The sequence below is a fragment of the Bos indicus genome, chromosome 13, assembly GCF_029378745.1.
Source record: "Bos indicus isolate NIAB-ARS_2022 breed Sahiwal x Tharparkar chromosome 13, NIAB-ARS_B.indTharparkar_mat_pri_1.0, whole genome shotgun sequence".
NCBI lineage: Eukaryota > Metazoa > Chordata > Mammalia > Artiodactyla > Bovidae > Bos > Bos indicus.
The window spans coordinates 54225396-54245424 of record NC_091772.1 but is presented as its reverse complement, the minus strand read 5'-3'; the positions used below and the strand labels follow the sequence as shown (position 1 = coordinate 54245424).

At 60.5% G+C, this 20029-nt stretch overlaps 1 protein-coding gene across 9 annotated transcripts in view; it reads right to left on the bottom strand.

Moving 5' to 3' along the window:
* Positions 1–20029, bottom strand: part of KCNQ2 (potassium voltage-gated channel subfamily Q member 2) — a 48474-nt gene that overhangs the window by 15677 nt on the left and 12768 nt on the right. For 4 of the 9 annotated variants that reach the window (XM_070801301.1, XM_070801302.1, XM_070801306.1 and 1 more), the window contains exons 2-11: positions 16780–16870; positions 15657–15783; positions 15192–15367; positions 14282–14407; positions 12500–12610; positions 11865–11960; positions 9163–9257; positions 8085–8114; positions 5157–5225; positions 4217–4246 (exon numbers count right to left, since the gene is read on the bottom strand). In XM_070801301.1, coding sequence (XP_070657402.1) covers positions 4217–4246; positions 5157–5225; positions 8085–8114; positions 9163–9257; positions 11865–11960; positions 12500–12610; positions 14282–14407; positions 15192–15367; positions 15657–15783; positions 16780–16870 — 951 coding nt within the window. Of the gene's footprint in view, positions 1–138; positions 193–4216; positions 4247–5156; positions 5226–8084; positions 8115–9162; positions 9258–11864; positions 11961–12499; positions 12611–14281; positions 14408–15191; positions 15368–15656; positions 15784–16779; positions 16871–20029 lie in introns of all 9 variants that reach the window. The other 5 variants (XM_070801299.1, XM_070801298.1, XM_070801303.1 and 2 more) reach the window with 3 other exon arrangements.

The window sequence follows — 20029 nt, the reverse complement described above, 5'->3', positions numbered from 1 at the left end:
CAGAATCGGGGCCTAGGGGGCCGGACGGGCGCCAGCCTTTCCCTGGCGCATCTAGAACCTCTAATAAGCAGAGTGTTTGGAGCGGGAGGGGACAAGAGCCGTGCAGCAATGGTCGTCCGAGCGGCGTGTCCGCGGTACCTAGCGTGTCCTGGGCAGCATCCACACAGGGACTCTGCGCACCGTCTGCCTTTACTGGAAATGAGGAGAGGACAGTTAGTCCTGCGGGCGCTGGCGACCGGAGGGACCCCGGCCGGGCGCGCGGGCGTGGGGTACACCCGCCACAGAGTTCGCATGGGAGAGAGAAGTGCGAGTGAGGAGGTCGCGCACAAAGTCCTCCGTCAGCCTGGAAAAGAAAATAGTCCCTATTTTTGGAGAGAAAAAAACTTTTTTTTTCTCTCCAAAAATACCTTTTCCTTCCAGCATCTATTTGGGGCCATCTCTTTCAAAAGATGTATTATTTTTTGCTATATTCATGCCAACAAAAAAATAATACATGGGCTGGCTAAGGCTTTGCTGGTTCTACAGGGACAGGATTTCAGAAAGCTCACGTTTCCAGAGGAAAAACGTGCGAGTTTGGCTTCACAAACCAACCCAGACAGCGGCCTGATCAGAAGTGGCCCCCATTTACCCAGAATGCAGTGGCCACCTCTACCCGGAGGGGAGCCAAGGAGGAGGCGGCTTGGGGCACCTGCACACGAAAGGACCGGCCAAGGCCAGACCCTGGGTGAAGGCTATCCTGACCTGCGGCTAGCTGTTCAGGAAAGGCTGCCCGTGGTCAGCCTGCCCAAGACCCTCCACAAAGGCCAGAGCGAGCTGTGCATAAGAACCTGCAAGTGTGTTAATTGATCAGTCATGTCCAACTCTCTGTGACCCCATGGACCATCGCCCGCCAGACTTCTCTGTCCATGGGGTTCTCCAGGCAAAAATACTGGAGTGGATAGCCATTCCCTTCTCCAGGGGATTTTCCCTACCCAGAGATCGAACCCGGGTCTCCTGCTTTGCAGACGGACTCTTTACTGTCTGAGCCACAAAACTTTTAAGCAAAAATGAAAAGAACCAGCAAGAACGTCAAGAAACCCTTCACTTCCCTGGGGTCTTGCTCTCTGCCTCCACCTTCGAAGTTGTTGCTTCTGAGACAGTGGCTCTCAAACTGCTGTGCCTGGAAACCCGGACGCAGCCAACAGTGTTGACTCACATTCACTTAAACACGGGTGGCACCTGCCACTGTCCCAGCAAGGATGTCCCCACATTAACACCAGCAAGCCAGGGTCAAGGCTCCTCAAAGAGCTTTCCCTCGGCTTCACCGGCCTCGTCCTCCGTGGAGGACCCTGCAAGCATGTGCGCTTCCCTGGTGGGACCTTCCCCAGTTCAGGTTGTAGGAAAAAACTAACTAGAGGGCCCCCGGGGCAGAGGGGCATATCTTCCCAGGACTCAGACCACTCCCACCCCGGCCCAGCAGCCCACAGAACTCAACTTTAGGGCAAACGTGCTCTGCCCAGGCACACCCCTGAGGCAGCCACAGTTCCACCAGGGCCTGCCAGACAGATGAAGACCCTAAAGACTGGGACCTTGCCAGATCCTTGCAGGGGTCCCCAGGCCTGCACACAGAGCCCTGCCTTGCCCCGCCTGGGGGCTCCTCCCCCAGGAAAGAGCATGAGGTAGGGTGGGATGTCTGCCCCTGGCTCTTTTGAAGGACCTCAGCCTTGAACAGATGAGCAGCCCCGCACTGCCCACCCACCATTTCCTACATGACACCTCAAGCCTGGCTTCCACGCACAGGAGCTTGGGGAGTGGCTCTCCAACTGCAGCGGTTTCTTTAGTTTTAATGAAAATTTAAACAGCCTCACGTGGCCAGAGGCTCCTGCGTGAAACAAGGAAGTCTGAGAGCAGGACAAGAGCAGGGGGAGGGGGACTGGTGGTGGCCCAGCCACCCCTCTGAACACTGCTCCTCTGCTTGGGGTGGGCAGTGAGGAGCCCTGACTCCAGCCCATCGCCTCTGGGCTCTAGGCTGGCCCTGGGGTTTCCTGCCCACATTCAGCCCGGGGGGGCCTGGGCTCAAGAGGGTGGAAGAGGTGCCCACAAACAGTCACCAACACCAGACTGGACAGACACGCACCCAAACACTGCACATGGCCCCCCACGATGAAGAGGGGGCCACACGGACGGGAGCAAAGCAGCTGGGGCGCAGGGGGTTCCCCAGGCACAGGAGTAGGCAGTCAGAAACGGGGTGGATCAAAGGGCAGGTCAGAGCCACACCCGGAGCAGCACAGCCCGAGACCCCCGTCTGCCCACCCCCGCCAGCCCCACGCCTTGGTCTGACGCCCACACAGCCACAGTGCATGTCCCCACCTTGAGCTAGGACCAAGGGGTCTCCCGGCAGTGGAGGGCCCCCGCACCCACCCCATCCACCTGCTTAGGGTCCCCTTGCCGGGCAGCCCAGGAACAGCCCACCCACAGGTGTCCAGGGCGGGACCCTTTCCTGCAGACCTACTGTGCACCGGGTGCTGCACAGGGGCTCCTGGCTGCTCCAGTCGGGGCACAGAGATGCCCTGGCTGAAAGGTGTGCACCCAGGATAGGCCGGCCCTCTGTCCCAGGGCCTCAGCCTGGGGCCCCCAGGGGAAGCTGCTGGTCACAGGCAGGGACACACGGACACACGGGGAGGGAGGGAGGAGCAAAAAGCGGGGTCGAGGGGGGAGCCACAGAACGTGCCGGAGAGCCGGGGGCTCCCGTGAATCCTCACCTGGAGTCCTGCTTCAGGGTCAGCCACCTCATCCCCAAAGACAGAGCGGACGTGAAAGGGGCCCGAGAAGGGCAGTGACATGATTAAAGGCACTTGGGGGGGGCAGGCAAGATTTTCCAGATTGGGGGAAGGGAGGGCAAAAGAGGAGAGAGAGAGAGAGAGAGGCTGAGACGAAAGTTGTCTGGAGGGGAGAGGTGCGCAGGCGGCGAGCACAGGGAGCCGCGACAGGCCGGAGGGGCCGCGCCAAGGGCCAGAGAGTGCCCATTGGGCAGAGCTGAGGGCAGCCGTGCCCACCTCCTCGGCCTCAGGGTCCTGGGGGCTCACAGGAGGGGCTGATGGCAGCACCAACGGGAACCAACAAAGTGGAGCAGCCTCGGGGCTCCCCAGACACCAGGCTTGCTGCTCCCCCTCCCTGCCCACCTGACCACAGCCCCATGCCGGGCCCCTTGGTTTGTGCCCATGAGAACAGAGGTCACTGCCCAGGATAAAGCCACTCTGGTCTGGGATCTAAAGGGTCATCTCTGCTGCTCTTTGGGCTGGTTGGAGGCAAAGCACTGCTGATATTTCCAGGTCAGCTCCAGTGGCCAACCCGCTTTGGGAACTCAGGGGTGGGGTACATGCCCCTCTCCGATGGATGCTGAAGCAGGGCTCAGCCCAATGCCTTCACAGCTGAGCAGCCTTCAGTCCACAGGGCAGGAACAAGCAGGCAGCATCTTTGGCCCATGGCCTGGGGGATAGGACTCCCCGTGCAGGTGTGGACACGGCACCCGGGAACCCCTGAGCTCAGAGATACACAGCAGTACATGGGCAGGTTGGAGGTCACCAGACTCGAAAGTGGTGAATTGATCTGGCTTTCTTTCAAAACTAGGAAAACAGCAGGGGCTATCACCCTAACCCCAGCAGAGATCACCCCCGGGAGTCCCCATCTGGGGTCCCGGTCTCAAATTCACCTGAACCAAACAGAACTGCAGGGGCCTAGACAGACACGGGTAGTGCCGAGGGGGTGTGAGGCGGGGCAGGAGACCCTGCCCAAAGGGAACCCTCTCCCACTCCTCCATCCTCCAGAAACCTCCACAAATCAAGACCTGCAGGGGTGGTGTGAAGACCTCCCCTCAGAACAGCACCCCCCGCACTGCCTGACCCTGATCCGCAGTGTTTGGGACACCCCGTTGGAGTGTCCAGCTGGGCCACCCTTGACTCAGAGCAGCCCAGACCCTGTGCCTGGAGCCAGTGGGACCGCTCCCCTGGAAGCCCCCCACCTCCCACCCAAGGGGCTGCAGTCACAGGCGGGCAGACAGGAGTTGTCCCTCAGCTCGGGGGCCTGGAAGGAGGCATAGACCCAGGTGCCCACATCGCCACCGGGCAGGGGTCCTTGCGCAGTGGCATTGGGGAGCATGCACAGGCCCCGCAGCAGCGCGAGCTCCACGGGACACGCAGAGAAGAGCGGAGGCGGCAGAAGGCAGGCGGGCACTGACCTGGGAGATGGCTCCGGCTGGGGCTCCTTCCTGCAAACAGAAGCACAGGATATCAGAAGCTGGCCCAGCGGTTGGACCCCACACAGGGCCCAGCTGATGCACAATGCTCCCATGGGCCAGGGCTGTGTGTGAGGGGTGCAGAAACAGCCCACACACCCCCAGGAGCTCCCCGGGGGGTCCAAGGAGGCAGATCCCGGAGGGACAGTGAATCTGGAAGGGGTCACAAGTTTTGAGACTGAGGGTGCTATGACCCCATGTTTATGGACACTTGTTTTAATCAGCATCACCAATATTAACAAACTTTGAAAGAGGCAGTGTGAAGAAAGCTCTGGAGCTGTCGAATTCCACAGTCGATACTCAGGACAGCTAAGGTCCTTCACTTAACCATATCCACGAGGACTCTTCCAGATAAGGTCATGTTCACAGGTCCCAGGACACAGATGAATCTTTGCAGGGGGGCACCATCCAACCCTCTCCAGATGCCCCACTGCTGAGAGCTCTTCAAACAGCCCTGGGCGCTGGGCCCAGCAGGCATCCTCCCCTCCTCTCCCACTGGCCAGTCCGTGTCCTTGGCAAGCCCGTCTGTGTCAAGTGCTCCGGGAGTCGCAGGTTTTGTAGTCGTGAAGGAACCAGCAGGTGCTACCCATGTGTCTCCACCCGATGCTCCAGGGTGGACTCTTCCTCTGACGTGTGGCCAGAGCACCAGCCTCCCCGCCCCATATGGAGCACCACCGCCACCCCATGCCCACCCCCAAACCAGCCGCCCTCAGGATAGGAGCCAAGACTGGTCAGCAACAGGGGAAAGCCGCCAGCAGCACCAGGGCCTGAGGCAACAGGATGTGAACATCCTGAGCCATCAGGGGCCTTAGTCCAGCCTGGGCACCCCTACTGGCCCTTACGGAGCCATGGGGGATTGGAGCCGGTGGATGCTCCCGCCCACCTGAAGGTAAGTCCGGACTTGCTCTTGAGGTTCCGCAGCAGCTCCAGCTGGTTGAGGGGTGGGATCAGTCTGCAGCAAGAGGACAGGTGAGTGAGCCCCCAACCCACCAGAGCCCCAGGGAACCCCATGCCAACTCTCACCAGAGTCCACATCTCACATGGGGACACAGGCCATGACCTGTCACAGGCAGAAACAGGAGGAGTCCATGGCGGCAGCAGACCCCCGGGGAGCCCATGCCTCCACCTCTGCGGCCCAGGCACTTTCTGTATTCCTCTGGGTTCACTTTCCCTGGGCACCTCGGCCCTGGGAGTGGATGGTACCCAGGCCATCCCTAGATGGGACACCCACGTGGAGCAGGTCCAGCAGGGCACCAGAAAATGGGAGGGCGCCCTCCCCCTTCCCAACCACTGAACACCCCCTGGATTTGCAGCACAGTTGAAAATGCAGTCCCCAACATCCTAGGACTCCCAGACCCCTCTCTCACTGAGCCACTCTCTGCCAAAGCTGAGTAGGGCGGAGGTCCCAGGAAAGGACTGTGCTGGGCAGAGCCCACTGGGCGGCTCCCAGATGGAGTCCCACCCACGAGGACAGCCACATGCCTGGCCTGCCTGCCAATCCAGCATTCAGCGCTGTGGCCACCAGCAAGGAAGCCAGAGGTGAATCAAGTCCCTCTGGGATGCCAGGAAGTGGTCTGTACACCTGGGAGGCTCCTGGGGAAGCCCACACCCCCACCTCCAGCTGCAGGAGCCTCACCCAGAGACTTGGGTCCCCATACTGTCTGGGGACACTTTTGTCCCTCCCCCCACACCCCATTCCCCACTCCCCACCTGGTTCCTGGACACTTTCAACCCTCAGCTTCCATCTCGTCCATCAGTCACCCTGTCAGCTTCCAGGCACTGGTCTCTCCTTCCTGACTCAGCCTCCACCTGCTCTGACACCCCCACTGGCTCTGATAAGCCCACCTGCTCTGTGACCCCCCACTGTCTGTGAACCCCCCCACCTGCTCTGACACCCCCACTGTCTGTGACATCCCCACTGAGTCCCAGGCCCCCAAACCCTGTTCTGAGCCTTCTTGACCCTGGGGACCCCTGACCCTCCCAGGCAACTGTATCCAAGCCTCTCCTGGGCATCCTCACTCTGTCCTACAGTACCACCATTCCCCACACACCCTGGCTCCAGCCCCGACCCACTCCCAACCCTTCCACGTGCCCCATGTCCCTGCTCCCCGGATGCCCATCTTCCTCTGACCTGCTCTAGTCCTTCTGCTCGGACTCCCCACTGTCTCCAAAAGAGGAAGATCTCTGACCCCTTGCACCCGCAGCCCTGACCTGCCCCTGCCACTCAGTCTCCAACTTTGCTCTGGTCTCTCCCAACTCCTCCCTGCCCAGCCGTGCCCCTAGCACCCAAAGGAACGCCCGTCCCCCAGCCCTGCCCTGGTCATTGCCATCCCAGGGGAGCAGATGTGGCCCCCCTCTCTGTTCCCTCTGCAGCCCCAGCCCCGCCAGGCCTGGATCCTGGGAACGCTCGCCCTCCTCTTCCCCCTCCCCACTCCTCTCCAAGGCTGTCCCCTGTCCTCTTAGGTCCAGACCAAGCAAGAGGCCTGGGCAGTTCAGTCGGCTCAAGCCATGGGTACAGGAGAGCCCCAGGATGGACACTGGGGCAGAGCTGGTCTCCTCACTGCCTTGAGCACCCACCATGGCCTGGAGCAGAGACCCCGGGCAGCTGGACCCAGTCAGCCCCCACACGTGGGTCAAGGGCAGGGACACGCAGTTAGGACGCCATGCCTTGGACACAGAGCGGCAGGGGACAGAACACAGACGGGCAAGGACGTGCAGGCACCACACACTCGAGGGCCACGCACACACAGTCCAGTCGTGGGGGACGAGAGTGCAGCGGGCGACAGGGGTGGGACACACAGGAGCGAGCGGTGTTAGTCTAGGGGTCAGCTGGCTGCGGAGGACACCACCAGCCCCCAGGCCCGGGGCTGGGCAGGGGTGTCTCCCCGGACATCGGTGGGTGTGGTGCTGCTGGAGTAGGTGAACCAAGGGGCTGCTGGTCTGGGAGGAGCCTGTCAGGGTCTGAAGCAGGGTCCCCCCACCTGGAGCCCCAGGAACCCAGGTCAGCAGCCAGGAAGGATACTGGTCTCTCACCACCCCGCCTCTGGGGGAGGGGTCAGGCCCTCCTGCCTGCGGACCCTGGCCCTGCCTGGCCCCCTCTTCCCTTCTGGGAGCAGAGGATTAATTCTGACAGGTTCCCACAGAGGGCACCAAGGGAGGATGAGAGATCCCTGCTCTGCAGGGCGGAGTACGGTGCCACCACTCTGAGGGGAAAGGCAGGGCCTACAAAGGGCACAGAGGACCCTTCCTGGAGCAGCTCGGCACCCTGGTCTAGACAGGGGACCCCAGGAAGTGAGCTGTCTGGTGCAGACATGGCCAGTGGGGCTACATGGATGGGCCACAGAACCCTCTGTCCGCGGCCTTGAGTCTCACTCTCACTGCAGTGGGAAGACTTGGGGCTGGGGGAGTGGATGCAGAGAGAGAGAGAGACCCCAAGCCCAGAGCAGTCTGCCAGGACTGGGGGCTAACTGGGAGTGCCCCAAACTGGGACAGCCAATACTCCGTCTCCACTACCTCTGCACTGGGCATAAGTGGGGCCCCGGGGGCAGGGTGGAGGCGCAGGGGCAGGACCCCAGCCACTGAGACAGGCAGGAAGCAGAACAAGGGACAGAAAACACCTGGACAGACAGTTCCAGCACAAGAAAGCAGCTTGGGGGTTGGGGGCAGTCAGGAGAGGGGACCAGGGTAGCGAGGAGGGGGCATGTGGCTCCAAGTAGGGGCCACAGGCTGGGCAGGGCTGGCTCAGGGGGCCCCGGGACAGTCCCCAACAGAACAGAATCACACTACACGCTTTCCGCCCATGCAGTCCTACCTGGAGGCCCCGTAGGTTTGAGTTTGCGAGCTTTCAAGTGTTTTTCACACACACACAAAGGGAAAGGAACAGAAGATTGTAAAAGAACGGGAGAAGAAAAAGGAAATGAAAAAAATAGTCGAGGAAAGTGGGGGAAACAACAGAACAAAGAAAATTAGCACGAGGGTCGGTCCTGCCTTGAGGACTGGGAACACAGGGCCTGGGGTAAGAGCGAGTGCCCTTGGGCCCCCGGCACCCCGAGACTGAGTGTCCCTGGGAGTGATGGTGGGTCAAATGCTGGAGAGGGGAGTGGGCAGCACTGTCTCCCAGGTGACAGATCCTGGGAGAGGCAGGTGGGGACCTGCAGGAGGACTCTGCCCCGGTGAGGGCTCCATTGGGTGGACACTCAGGGGCAGGTAAGGGGACTCTTCTGGCTGAAAGGACCCAGAGTTCAGCGTTCACCGGAGGGCATCTGACCTTCATGGACTCTGGCCAGGCCCCACCCTTCTCACCTCGGACCTCATTCTGAGCCCGGGCCTGGCACCAACACACCCCAGGGGCAGAGCCTGGAAAGGTGCCCACTGTCCATGTGGCCCCCAGGGGGGCTCCCCAGGACCCTCTGTCCCCCGCAGGGATCGTGGGGGTGTCTGCACCTTGTCCTGTTGGGGCCTCTCTGTGGTCCGGGGGTCTCTCCTTCCTCAACAGAGACCCTGGCCCTCACTAGGGGTCAGAGGGTCAAGGTTATCCTTTTGCTTCTAAACACAGGGCCCCCCACCAGCGGGGCTGCACCCGGCTGCCGTCCGTGGAAGCAGCCGCATTTACCTCCGTGAGCTCAGGGGGCCGTGTCCACCAGACTCACACACTACACCCCTGACAGCAAGGACACTAAGCAGGGGGCGGAATGAAGGTGAAAAATAAAAGCCGCAAACTATAAAACAGAGAACAAAGTTAATAAAATAAATCACACACGACTCGTTTCTGAAAAGTACATGTTTTAAAGAAAAAGAAACAAAAAGCAAACAAAATGATGAGCAACTGAAAATGGGGATTAAGGACAAATGGGGGGCACACCCAGGCAGCGTGGGGGGCGCAGAGGTACCTGTACATGGGGACGGTCACCGTGCGCTCGTAGTACTGCCATGTGGAGTGCAGGTCCGTGCGCGACAAGTTGGTGGCATAGAACCTCCAGGCGGACTGTAGAGAGGAGGGGGGTCAGGCGCCGCTAGGGGCCCTCCTGCCTCTCCCGGGGCCTCGCTCCCACGCATCCCTGTGCACTGGCCTCTGGACAGCAGCCCAGTGTCGCTCCCATCCCCATGGGCCACAGTCACCTCTGCAGAGTAGAGTTGGGAGCGGGGACCCAGCAGTGAGTCCGCACGGAACTCCAGTTCTTTCCCTTCCATCTGTCCCACCTAATGCCTGGCAGCCATCACTCGGCATCATGGTCACCTTCCTGCCCTCCCCAGGGGACAGGAGGTGAGGGCCAGAGCCAAGGACATGGGCCGCATCCTCCACTGTAAGGCTGAACCCCTGCAGGGCCTGGCCTTTACACCAGCCTTGGCCAGGCCTGGCCTCTGCTCCCAACTCTCGTTAATCAGAGTAAAATACACATAACGTAAAATTCACCCTCTTAAAGGGCACAGTTGATTGGCGCTAAGCTCGTTCCTGATGCTGTGCAAATGTCCCCTTGACAAACACCACACTTTCACCACCTCAAGACCAAGGGCCCCCAACCCACCAGCATGACTCCCCACTCCCTCCACCCCTGGCCTGCCATCCCTGATCTGCGTCAGTCTCTGCGGTTCCCCACTCTGGACACTTCCTAGCAATAGAATTTCAGTGGCAGGCCTCCTGGGTCTGGCTCCCTCCGTTTAGCACGTTCCCAAGGCCTGTCCCTGGTGGAGCCCATGTCCAAGCCTTGTTCTTTTTAAGGCCAGACATATTCAAGCATGGGGCTTCCCATGGGGCTCAGTGGTAAAGAATCTGCTGCAATGCAGGAAATGCAGGTGCAATCCCTAGGAAGATCCCCTGGAGAAGGAGATGGCAACCCACTCCAGTATTGTTGTCTGGGAAACCACATGGACAGAGGAGCCTGATGGGCTACAGCCCATAGGGTTACAAAGAGTCAGACACAACTGAGTGACTGAAAAACAAGATTCGAGCCTGTGGACGGACCACACCTTCTGCACCCTTTCACTGGCTGAGGCAGTGTTTCAACCTTTGGCTCCTGTGAATGGTGCCATTGTGAACACCTGCGTGAAGGACTGTGGCTAAACACCTGTTTCCAGTTCTGTTGGGTGTTCACCTAAGAGTGGGATTGCTGGGTTGTGTGACAGGTTTAACCTTTGGAGGAGCCACTAAACTGTCTTCTACAGCAGCCACACCATTTCACACCCACTCCCACAGCGACGTATGAGGGTTCTGACTTCACATCCTCATCAACACTTTTTTTAAATTGTGACCCATCCTGGTGGACATGAAGGACTTTTGCTTTGCATTTCCCCCATGAAGAACGACACTGAACATCTTTTCACGTTCTTATAGGCCATCTGGTATATCTTCTCCAGAGAGATGTCTACTTAAATCCTTTGCCCATTTCTTAGTTGGGTCGTTTGTCTGTTTGCCATTGAGCTGCGAGTCCTTCATGTATTCTGGATACCAGATCTCCATCAGATATCTGATGTGCAAATATTTTCTCCCATCCTGTGGGTTATCTTTTCACTCTCTAAGGAGACAGTTCAAATAGTGCCCTTGGACGCATAGAAGTTTTCCTTTCATTTCTTATGCTTTTGGTGTCATATCTAAGAAACCAGTCTCAGAGGCTGACTTCCTACCGCATGAAGTCAGGTGAAGTAAGCACTTACCGTCTTCTCCAGTCACTTCTGAGCCTGCGTTCAGCGCTGGGCATGTGTGGCCTCATGGAGCCCCCAGTGTGTGGAGGTCCTTCCCCAATTCCTCCCCATCTCCTGCCCTCCCCCAATAACTCGGAGCTTCTCAGAGAGGAGGGGGCTGCGGGGAAGTGCTGTCTGTTCAGGCCACGCTCCTTCCCTAACCTTGCAACCTCTGGCAGTGCTGTGACTTTGGTGTCAATAGTGGGTGGGACTATTGTCAATGAGGGGGCGGGGGGGGGGGGGGGCATTTTTGTTCTTCTTTACACTCTTTTGCATTTAAAAGAAGCAGTCATTTGAAGTTCTCACAGTGAAAGACAGGTATACATATACACACAAAAGTAGGCTGCAACCTGGGAAAGAAAACATCTTTAAAAAAACAAGCCAAGCCATGTGAGGGACCAGGCCAGTGTTCAGCCTGTAGTAAAGGCCAGTCAATGCCAAAAGTCCACTGGATCCCTGGTCCTTGGGAAGGGCTGCAGGAACCTCAGCCTCTCAGGCAGCCTGTGCCCGGCCCGAACTTTCAGGATAGCTCAGGAAGCACCGCTGGATACTGCATGGCCACTGTGACCCCAGTGATGGGGTGGGTGGTGCAGGCTGGGCAGCACAGACATGGCTCTGCCACCTACCTGCATGGGGGTCACTGAACCCCGATCCCACAAGTGCAAGGCAGCGTCGGTGCTATGAGGGGACAGCTCGGGAGCACCGGTGACAGCCTGGCCCAGGGCCTATAGACTGCTGGCCCTGATGTGCCATAGGAGCTGGGCCTCTGCAAACATCTAAGCGGTTCTCAGCACAGACTTGAATTCCCCAACAGGAGACAAATACCCAGTGGGGCTTCGCTCCAGCACCGCGGGCCCAGGCCAGGGGTCCCATGGGTCCGTGTGGGGCCCACACGGGGGCTATCTGGACGCACCTGGATCAGACCTGCTGCGGGGTTCCGCCTCTTCTCAAAGTGCTTCTGACGGTGCTGCTCTTGAACTTTCAGGGCAAAGCCAGACCCCAAAATGCCCTGCAAGTCACTGGGGTCAGACAGCACCCAGGGACCAGAGCCCCCCCCACCTTGCCTGCACACTCCGGGCTCCGCCTTCTCGCCCCCACCCCCAGCCCCTAGTCACCAGGAGACAGACTGGGGGGCTTCATCCTCACAGGAGCTTGGCAGGGCCCACTCTGAACACACCTGGGCACAAAGGTTGCCGTCCTCCCATTCTGTCTACACTACAATGAGCCGGGGGTGAGGCCCAGGGTCTCAGAGAAGACCACCCAGACAGCAGCACCACCAGCTCCCCCATGTCCTGCACAGCTGCAGTTGGAGGGCTAACAGGGCCCCCATGCCTTCTGCAGGAGACCCGCCAGAGACGTGTCATCCACAGCACCGCTCCTGGCCACAGGGACCCAACTGGTCAATCCCAGGGCTAGGAGGCGCTGATGGGGACCCACAGATGCAGTGAGAGGGGAGCCCTGCCCTGCCCCATGTGACCCCAAGGAGAGAAGTGGTCACCGAGGAGGCCAGACTCTGTCCCCCGCAAAGGCAGGAAGGGCAGGACTCACAGCAGGAAGAGCGAAGAAGGAGACACCGATGAGGGTGAAGGTCGCTGCCAGGAGCCTCCCGTTCCAGGTCTGAGGGTACTTGTCCCCGTAGCCAATGGTTGTCAGGGTGATCTGTGAACAGAGAGCCTGCACTCAGGCAGACCTGGCAGGAGCCAGGGCCCTCTCTGAGGCCTCAGGGCAGCTGGACAGACCCATGCCCCATGCTGCCTACATGGGGCCCGTGAGGCAGGGGTCACCACCAGCCACCCTTCCCCGCTCAAGAACCAAAATGAAACTCTCCAACAGGGCGTGGGGTGGGGGGGCGGGGTGTTCAGCCTCCACTCTCATTTTACACCTGAATTGGGCAGGACAGGTTCACCCAGGAGGGCCGAGCTCCAGCCGGACGGGCAGCCGGGAGGCTCCGACAAAGCCGGAGCCTGACAGGTGATAGGGCCAAGGGACCCTCTGAGGATGCTCAGGGGTCATCTGGGGGCCTTTGGAGGGGGGCCTTGTGAGCTGAGGCCAGAGAGGGAGGGGCCCAGCTGCCAGGAGGGGCATGGAATTGGGGCACCTCCACACACATGGTCTCACGAACTTCTCCCTCAGAAGGTCATGCAGTCCCAAAACAAAGGCAGACTTGGGGACGTGGGGGGATTGCTAAGGCTTCGGCCCTCGGGGCCAGCATTCAAGGCCAGTGTTAACGGCCAGCATTCGGGAGGTCAGCTTGACAGCAAGGTGGTGGGGGGACTCCCCCAGTGCCCATGAGGCCCCTCCAAGGACCACCAGCCCACAGAGCAGAACAAGGGGATCTCAGGTGGAACGGTTCCCAAGAATGATGGGGCGGAGCCAATCTCATCCCATCACAGAGCAGAGTGAAACTTTAAAGTCTGCAGTTCACAGAGAAGGGACTTCCCTGGAGGTCTCTTGGTCAAGACTCAGCAATAAAAGTGCCGAGGGCCCAAGTTCAGTCTCTGGTCGGGAACTAAGACCCCCACACGCCAAGAAACATGGCCGAAAATGAAACACTAAAATAAAAATAAAGTTCACAGAGGAAACCCCCGGTGTAGGTGGGGAATACCCAGAAGGGGTTGCCCGTCTGAGTGTCCAGCACCCCCAGAAGAGCTCACAAAGGAGGGGCACTCCGGCCCCCACCTGGAGGCGTCCATGGAAACAGACAAGGAGGAGGTCCTGGCTCGAGCAATCGGGGTCAAGGTCTGCGGGGCCCTTTGGAGGGTGGCCCAGGAAGCCTTTTCTCAGAAGAGGCCATTGCACCAGGTGACAGGAGAGGGGCCCTCAAGGGGCCCAGGAGGTAGGTGGCCATGAGCATGGGCCAAAAGTTTACCAGCTCTGGACGGAGTCCCCCTCGTCAGGAGCAGCCTGGGAGGTTAAGTCAGGGGGGTCTAGCTCCCCTTTTCAAACTCTGCTCCATCAACATGACAGGCAGCACCGCCCCCTCCCCCTCCATCACAGAGATCACACAGGTTGGTCAGCGGAGAAGGAACCGGCCATGGCTGGGTACAGGCTCCGAGGGCCAGGCTTCTTGCCACCCCACATAGACCAGTGCATCCCCCACCACGGCCCATCTGGGACGCCACCTCCACATGGCATTCTGGTCAGAAGCAGCCAGCCGATGGCCCCAGAAAGATGTCTCCAGCCAGGTTAGGCAGGAGAACTGGGGCACACCGTGGGGAGGAGTGGGGGGATCTCAGACCATGGGCAGGAGGGACCCCAAGGCAGGCCACGCCCGGCGAGCACGTCCTTGGTGAAGGTCCCTCTCCTTGGCCCCAGAGGCCAGACACTCACCAGGCCCCACCAGAGTGCGTCCGCGTAGGTATCAAAGTGATCGTTCTCCCCCTTCTCTGCCAAGTACACCAGAAATGAGGCCAGGATGAGGCAGAGGAAGCCGATGTACCAAGCAGTGACCAACTCCTGAAAGAGATGGCCACGTCACAGCGGCCAAATTGGCGCCCAGCCCAACCTGCCCAGGAGCACAGGGCCCCATCTGGCTGGACGTTCGCTGAGCTCTGGGTCCCCTGGGCTTCCGGGGCAGGTACGCCTCCCGAGAGCCGGCTGCAGAGTCCCCGGGAGCCCCAAGCCTGGGCAGACAGGAGAGGCAGCTGGTTTTCCAGCCCCAGCCCCAGCCCTGGGTGGTCCCACACCTGTGTACCTCACCCCTAGAGGATGGCAGGCAGGGATGGCCCAGAGCCGCATCCACCCAGGAAAGGAGTGGTCCTGAATGGCTGTTAGGCAGGCAGGCTGGAGAATGTTCCCTGAGGCTGAGGGACACTTCCACTTTGTCTTGTTAACCAAGGCCCAGCCTCAGGGCCTCAGACAAGAAGGACAGTGGGGAGGAGGCTGGGGGCCAATAAGCCCACCCACCAGCAGGATGGCCTCTCTGCACAGCCTGGCAGGGTGGGATCTGGGCTTGTGGAACTCCTGGGAACACAGGGTGGGGATTGGGAAGGACCTGGGACTGCAGCCACCTCGCAGGTCCCACAGCCCGTGGCCACCACGAGCCTCAGTCTAATGCGCAGGTGACTGGGGGATGGGCACTAATCTAGTACACCCAACACCATGGAGCCAGCCGGTTCTGGGCCTGGCAGAAAAGCTGGGGAGACGAGGTCAAGGGTCAAGTCATGGGAAGACACCCAGAGGAAAAGAGAGGCTGTGTCATGCCCGGCCAGCCCTCCCCACCCTGGCCTGGCACCCTCACCTTGCTGTGCGCATAGACCACGGAGCCCAGCAGCTTCCAGGTGCCGCCCCGACGGTCCATTCGGATCATGCGCAGGATCTGCAGGAAGCGCAGGCTCCGGAGCGCCGATGTGGCGAACACATTGCCCTGGGAACCGGCAGCCAGCACCGCGATGGACGCGATGAGCACCATGATGTCTGCGGGAGACGGCGGAGCTGGGGGGCGGGCCCTCTGCTGCAGAAGGGCGGCCCCCACCAGGGCTCCGGAAGGATGGACAGATGAACGCACACAAAGTACCAGCATGGCGTGGTTCCGCAGTCCACCCAGCCCAACCCGTCCCTAGGCACGGCCACCCGGCACCTCATTGCCCTGCACTCAGGCCGCATCAACCACGGGCTCTGCTGCCAAGAGGGCAGGTGGGAAGAAACTTTCAGAAAAAGCTGGTCCTGCATTTGTGCCTGCCCACCTATCCCCACCGGGCCTCACCAATCACACAGAAGGGCTTCCGGGCAAACTTGAGCCGCCCTCTCCAGCCACGGTACCGACAACAGCAACCCGCAGCCCAGATCCGCACGAAGTACTCCACACCGAACACCACGATGGTCACGATTTCCTGCGGGTGACGCTGCAGCTGAGCCACTACACTGGATGGGGGGCTGTCCTGTGTAACTGGTGTGGGGCCCCCGTCCTGTGTTGCTGGTGTGGGGCCCCGTTCTGTGTAGCCGGTATCAGTGCGGGTCCCTGTCCTGCGTAGCCAGTGTGGGGTCCCCATCCTGCGTCGCTGGTGTAGGGCCCTGTTCTGTGTAGCCAGTATGAGTGCGGGGTCCCCGTCCTGTGTAGCCAGTGTGGGGTCCCCGTCCTGTGTAGCCAGTGTGGGGTCCCTGTCCTGTGTAGCCAGTGTGGGGCCCCCATCCTGTGTAGCTGGTGTGGGGTCCCATCCTGTGTAGCTGATGTGCATTCAGGGCACAGAGGGTACAGCTGATGGAGGGTCTCAGGTAATTGTCAAGTTGGGGGTGCTCCCAGGCCTGGGGCAGCCCCAGGACACAGGGCAGCGGGGAGGAGGACTCCCCAGAGGTGCATCTGGATGCAGGATCAGCCTCCCTGCAGCCCTGCCTCCCATCACTAACAGCAACACAGAAATTACCCTGCAGTTGCCATGGCGCCCACCCCTACCCATCACAGGAGTGCTGTGAGCTTCACAACCCCCACCCCACACCCACATCTGCAGGGAAACACCCCACACTCCGAGGTGGAGGGGGCCACCCAAGCCCGCAGGCTCCAGTGAGAACGGAAGGTGGGAAAGGGCAAAGGGACAGCGGAGGCGGGGGCTGTCAGGTGCTGTGATGACACAGGGTGGGGGGCAGGCCGGGAACGGGGTGCTGGGGTGTTGTGGGGAGGGGCCAGTGGAGGCTGAGGAAGCTGCAATATCACCGTCAGGAGGGGAGGCTGGGAGGAACCGAAGGGCTACCAAGAAGAACAGTGGGTGCCATGAGGGTGGGGGTCCCTGCCAGTGGGGGACCTGGAGGGTCAGACCAACAGGATCAAGGACAGGCTGCCGCCCGCGGCCTCGAGTGCCATCAAGCCCTCCGCGCCATCCTGCGGGACCCACCAGGATGTAGAGCGCGCCCTCAGAGCTCTTCTCATACTCCTTGATGGTGGAGAACACGGACAGCACAAGGCAGGAGAAGACCAGCAGGAACCTAGGGACCGAGCAGAGGGCGGTCAGCCAGGCCGGGCGCCCAGAGCAGGGGACACCCCCCAGGGCTCCATGGCGATGACCAGCCTCATCTGCTCTCCAGGACACCCACCACGTGTCCCTTGTCTGTCTGCTCCCAAAGCTCTCAGAGCAAACAAGGGGCACTGCCTCCTGGGTCACTGGGCAAATGAGAACTGAGCAAATGCCACAGTCTACCCTCAAGCAAGGCACCCAGGCATGGTCCCCCATCCCTGTCTACAACTGTCCTTGCCAGGCTCACAGGCAAACACTTCCTGTCCCCTAGTTCACACCGGCTTCACCCATGCCGTCCAGCATCCTTGACCACCAGAACACGCCTGTAGGCAGTGTTGGGAGTGGGCACAGAGAACTAGTCAATTTCCAGAACCAGGAACCGCTGGGCAGTAGGTGTCCAGCCAAAGGGGACAGGGTGGGGCTGACATCCCAGGGAGCAGAGCCCCTGAGGGCTGCTGATGGGGGTCTAGGGCTCCTGAGGTGCTCTCCCACTTTACCACCACCTGGGAAACCCCAGGCATCCAGCTCCACCGTCCCTGGGCATCGAGACCACTGGCTTCCTTGGTGGCAGAGGTGGGGTGGGGAATGAGACCCTCAGAGCCAACGCCACATAGTCCAAACCCAGCCTGGCCACGGCGACAGTGACGTGGGCCTGGCCTGCCCAGTCTGGCCAGAATCACCGAGGGGGTGCTCAGCGCCAAGGCCTACTGAGCCTCAGTCAGACCCAGGGGTACCTCCGGTGGTCCTGCCCACGTGCCCGGAAGAGGCCTGGCAACAAGGCCCAGAGAGACACAGGCCACCCCGCTTACAGGGCTGACCCAGCCCCTCCTCGGAGCATGGCCTCCTGAAGACAGCTCCATCATCGCCCCTGGCCCCATCCGTGTCCCTGGCTCCATCATCACCCCCGGCTCTATCTGAAGGCCGCTGGCACAGACAAAAGGCATGCGGGGAAACGGTCACATTTCAAAACCGCAATTAATTTCCTTTGTTCATTAGCCAATTTATTCAATTAGCTGAGCCCAGGGACAAAAATGTCCAGATGTCTCATGTGCCTTATATCCATAAATCTCTGCCCACAGTATCCTCCCCTCAACTCTGCTGTTGAGAAGGAACCCACATGCCCAGAGAGGGTCTGCCAGGGTTGGAGGAGATCCCAGGGCAGTGGGTCAGGATGCCAAGGCCTGTGTGGTGGGAGAGACTGAGGTTGGTCGCCCACTTCAGAAGGGGCACTGGGACCCAGCTCAGCTCAGTACCGGGACTTGGGAGCTGGGGGGACACACGACCCGGTGGGCTTCCCTGGGGAGGTGTCCATCACACTGCAGGGTGAAGAGCTAGCTGGTGGGGCCAACAGAGAAGGGAAGGTGTTCCTGACAGAGGGAAGAGTAAGTGGAGTGGCCCTGGAGTGGGTAAGGGGTAGACAGTGAGTCCGGGACCCAGCAGAGGGTGAGTCTGACCAGACTAGAGATCAGGGTGTCCAGGGTGCCTGACATCATTCTTGTCTGCTGGGGAGGCAGGGCCCAGTGCCATACCCACAAATGCCAGCTCCTTGTGCTGCATAAGAACACTCCTCTAGAGAACAAAGAAAAGGCCAGGACTCTGGGTGACCAGGCCCTCTCTGCCTGGCTTCCTCGAGGTGGCTCTGCCAGCATCTCAGAACATTCCAGAATGTCCCACTCTTCCTAGCAGACAGAGGCCAGGCTGTCAGGAGCCCCACCAGCAGCTCAGGAGACAAACCTGCAGCCCAAGGTGGGAACCTCACAGCGTTCCTCCCCTCTCCCCCAGAAAGTGCCGGCCACACTCCCAGTTTTGTTTCTGATGTTTTGGGACAGATGGCCACAGATGGCACCGCCAGGGGGTGCAGGGGAGGCAGCGGGACGGACGCTTGGAAAAAGGCTGGCACGCCCACTCGGCAACGAGGAGGAAGCAGAGGAGGGTAGCAGATGCCCCCAGGGAGCAAGCACCCCTTACTCTGTGCTGCCAGGTCCAGGTGAGGCCCCCACAGATCCAGAGGGACACCTCCAAAGTGCAGTGGTGTCCCCACAGTCCTTGGCCACTCGCAGGCAGCTGGCTGATGGAAGTCACTTACTCCAGGCCTCTCCCGTCTGCGGGCACCTCAGTGACTGGTGGCCATCCCCACCCAGCACCCAGCTGCAGCCTGGCACCTGAGACTTCCATCGCCCATGCCCATCTATAGACAGGGAGGCAGAGGCCCCACAAGCCCAGGAGGGGGCTCTGCCTCTGGCCTCCTGGCTTCAGACACTGCATCCTTGGTGACAAGGGGCACTTCAATGGGGCCTGGCCCCCCACTGGAGCTGGTGGGGGTGGGAGGCTAGCTCAGACGCAGGTGCTGCCCTCCCACAGGACAACACGGGTGACCACCCCTAGCCCTGTGGCCATTGCAAGGTGCCCACTGCAGTTATGCTGGGGCCTTGGGCACTGAGGCATCCTGGAGATGCTGGCGAATCTGAGCCAGGCAGAGCCTCTCTTGCCTTCATGACCTGGGTTCTGGCCTCCGGCAGACTCCTCGGAGCTGGCAGCTGTGTCTCAGAAGAACTCCCTCTGCCCCGCTGCTCCTCAAGAGAGGAGTTGCAGAGGTGCGGGGCAGACACTGCCAACAACGCTGGGGCCCTGGGAGGCCAGCTGTGTGCTGGGCACTGACCCTCAGGCCCCAGAGTCTGTTTCCTCCCAGACAGACTGGTGAGCGGGTCCACCCCACCCCACGCACGCTGGGAGACCAGCCCCTCTGCTGCAAGGTTCAGCTTAATGCCCAGTACCATCCTGCACCTCTCCTTGCCACCTGACCAAGGCCCCAGACCCTGGGGGAGGGGAGTCTTCACGCCCTCCAGCCCAGGAACTATCCAGGCTGCAGGGAAAGAAAGGAGCGGTGGCAGGAGGTATCCACAAAGGCAGTACGTGGTGGCTAATTATGATAATGAATTCAATGTCAGGATGCTTCTCCTTGGCAGCAGTTGCCATGGAGACAAGCATCTCGAGCAGTTGGTCCCCAGCCCCAGACTCCAGGGGCTGTGATGGGGGGCAGGCAGGGGGGCGGGGCAGGCAGGCACAGCGGACCTTGCTCACCACCTGGAGAGTGAGCATCAGCCAGAACCACCACAGCCCAGGTGCACAG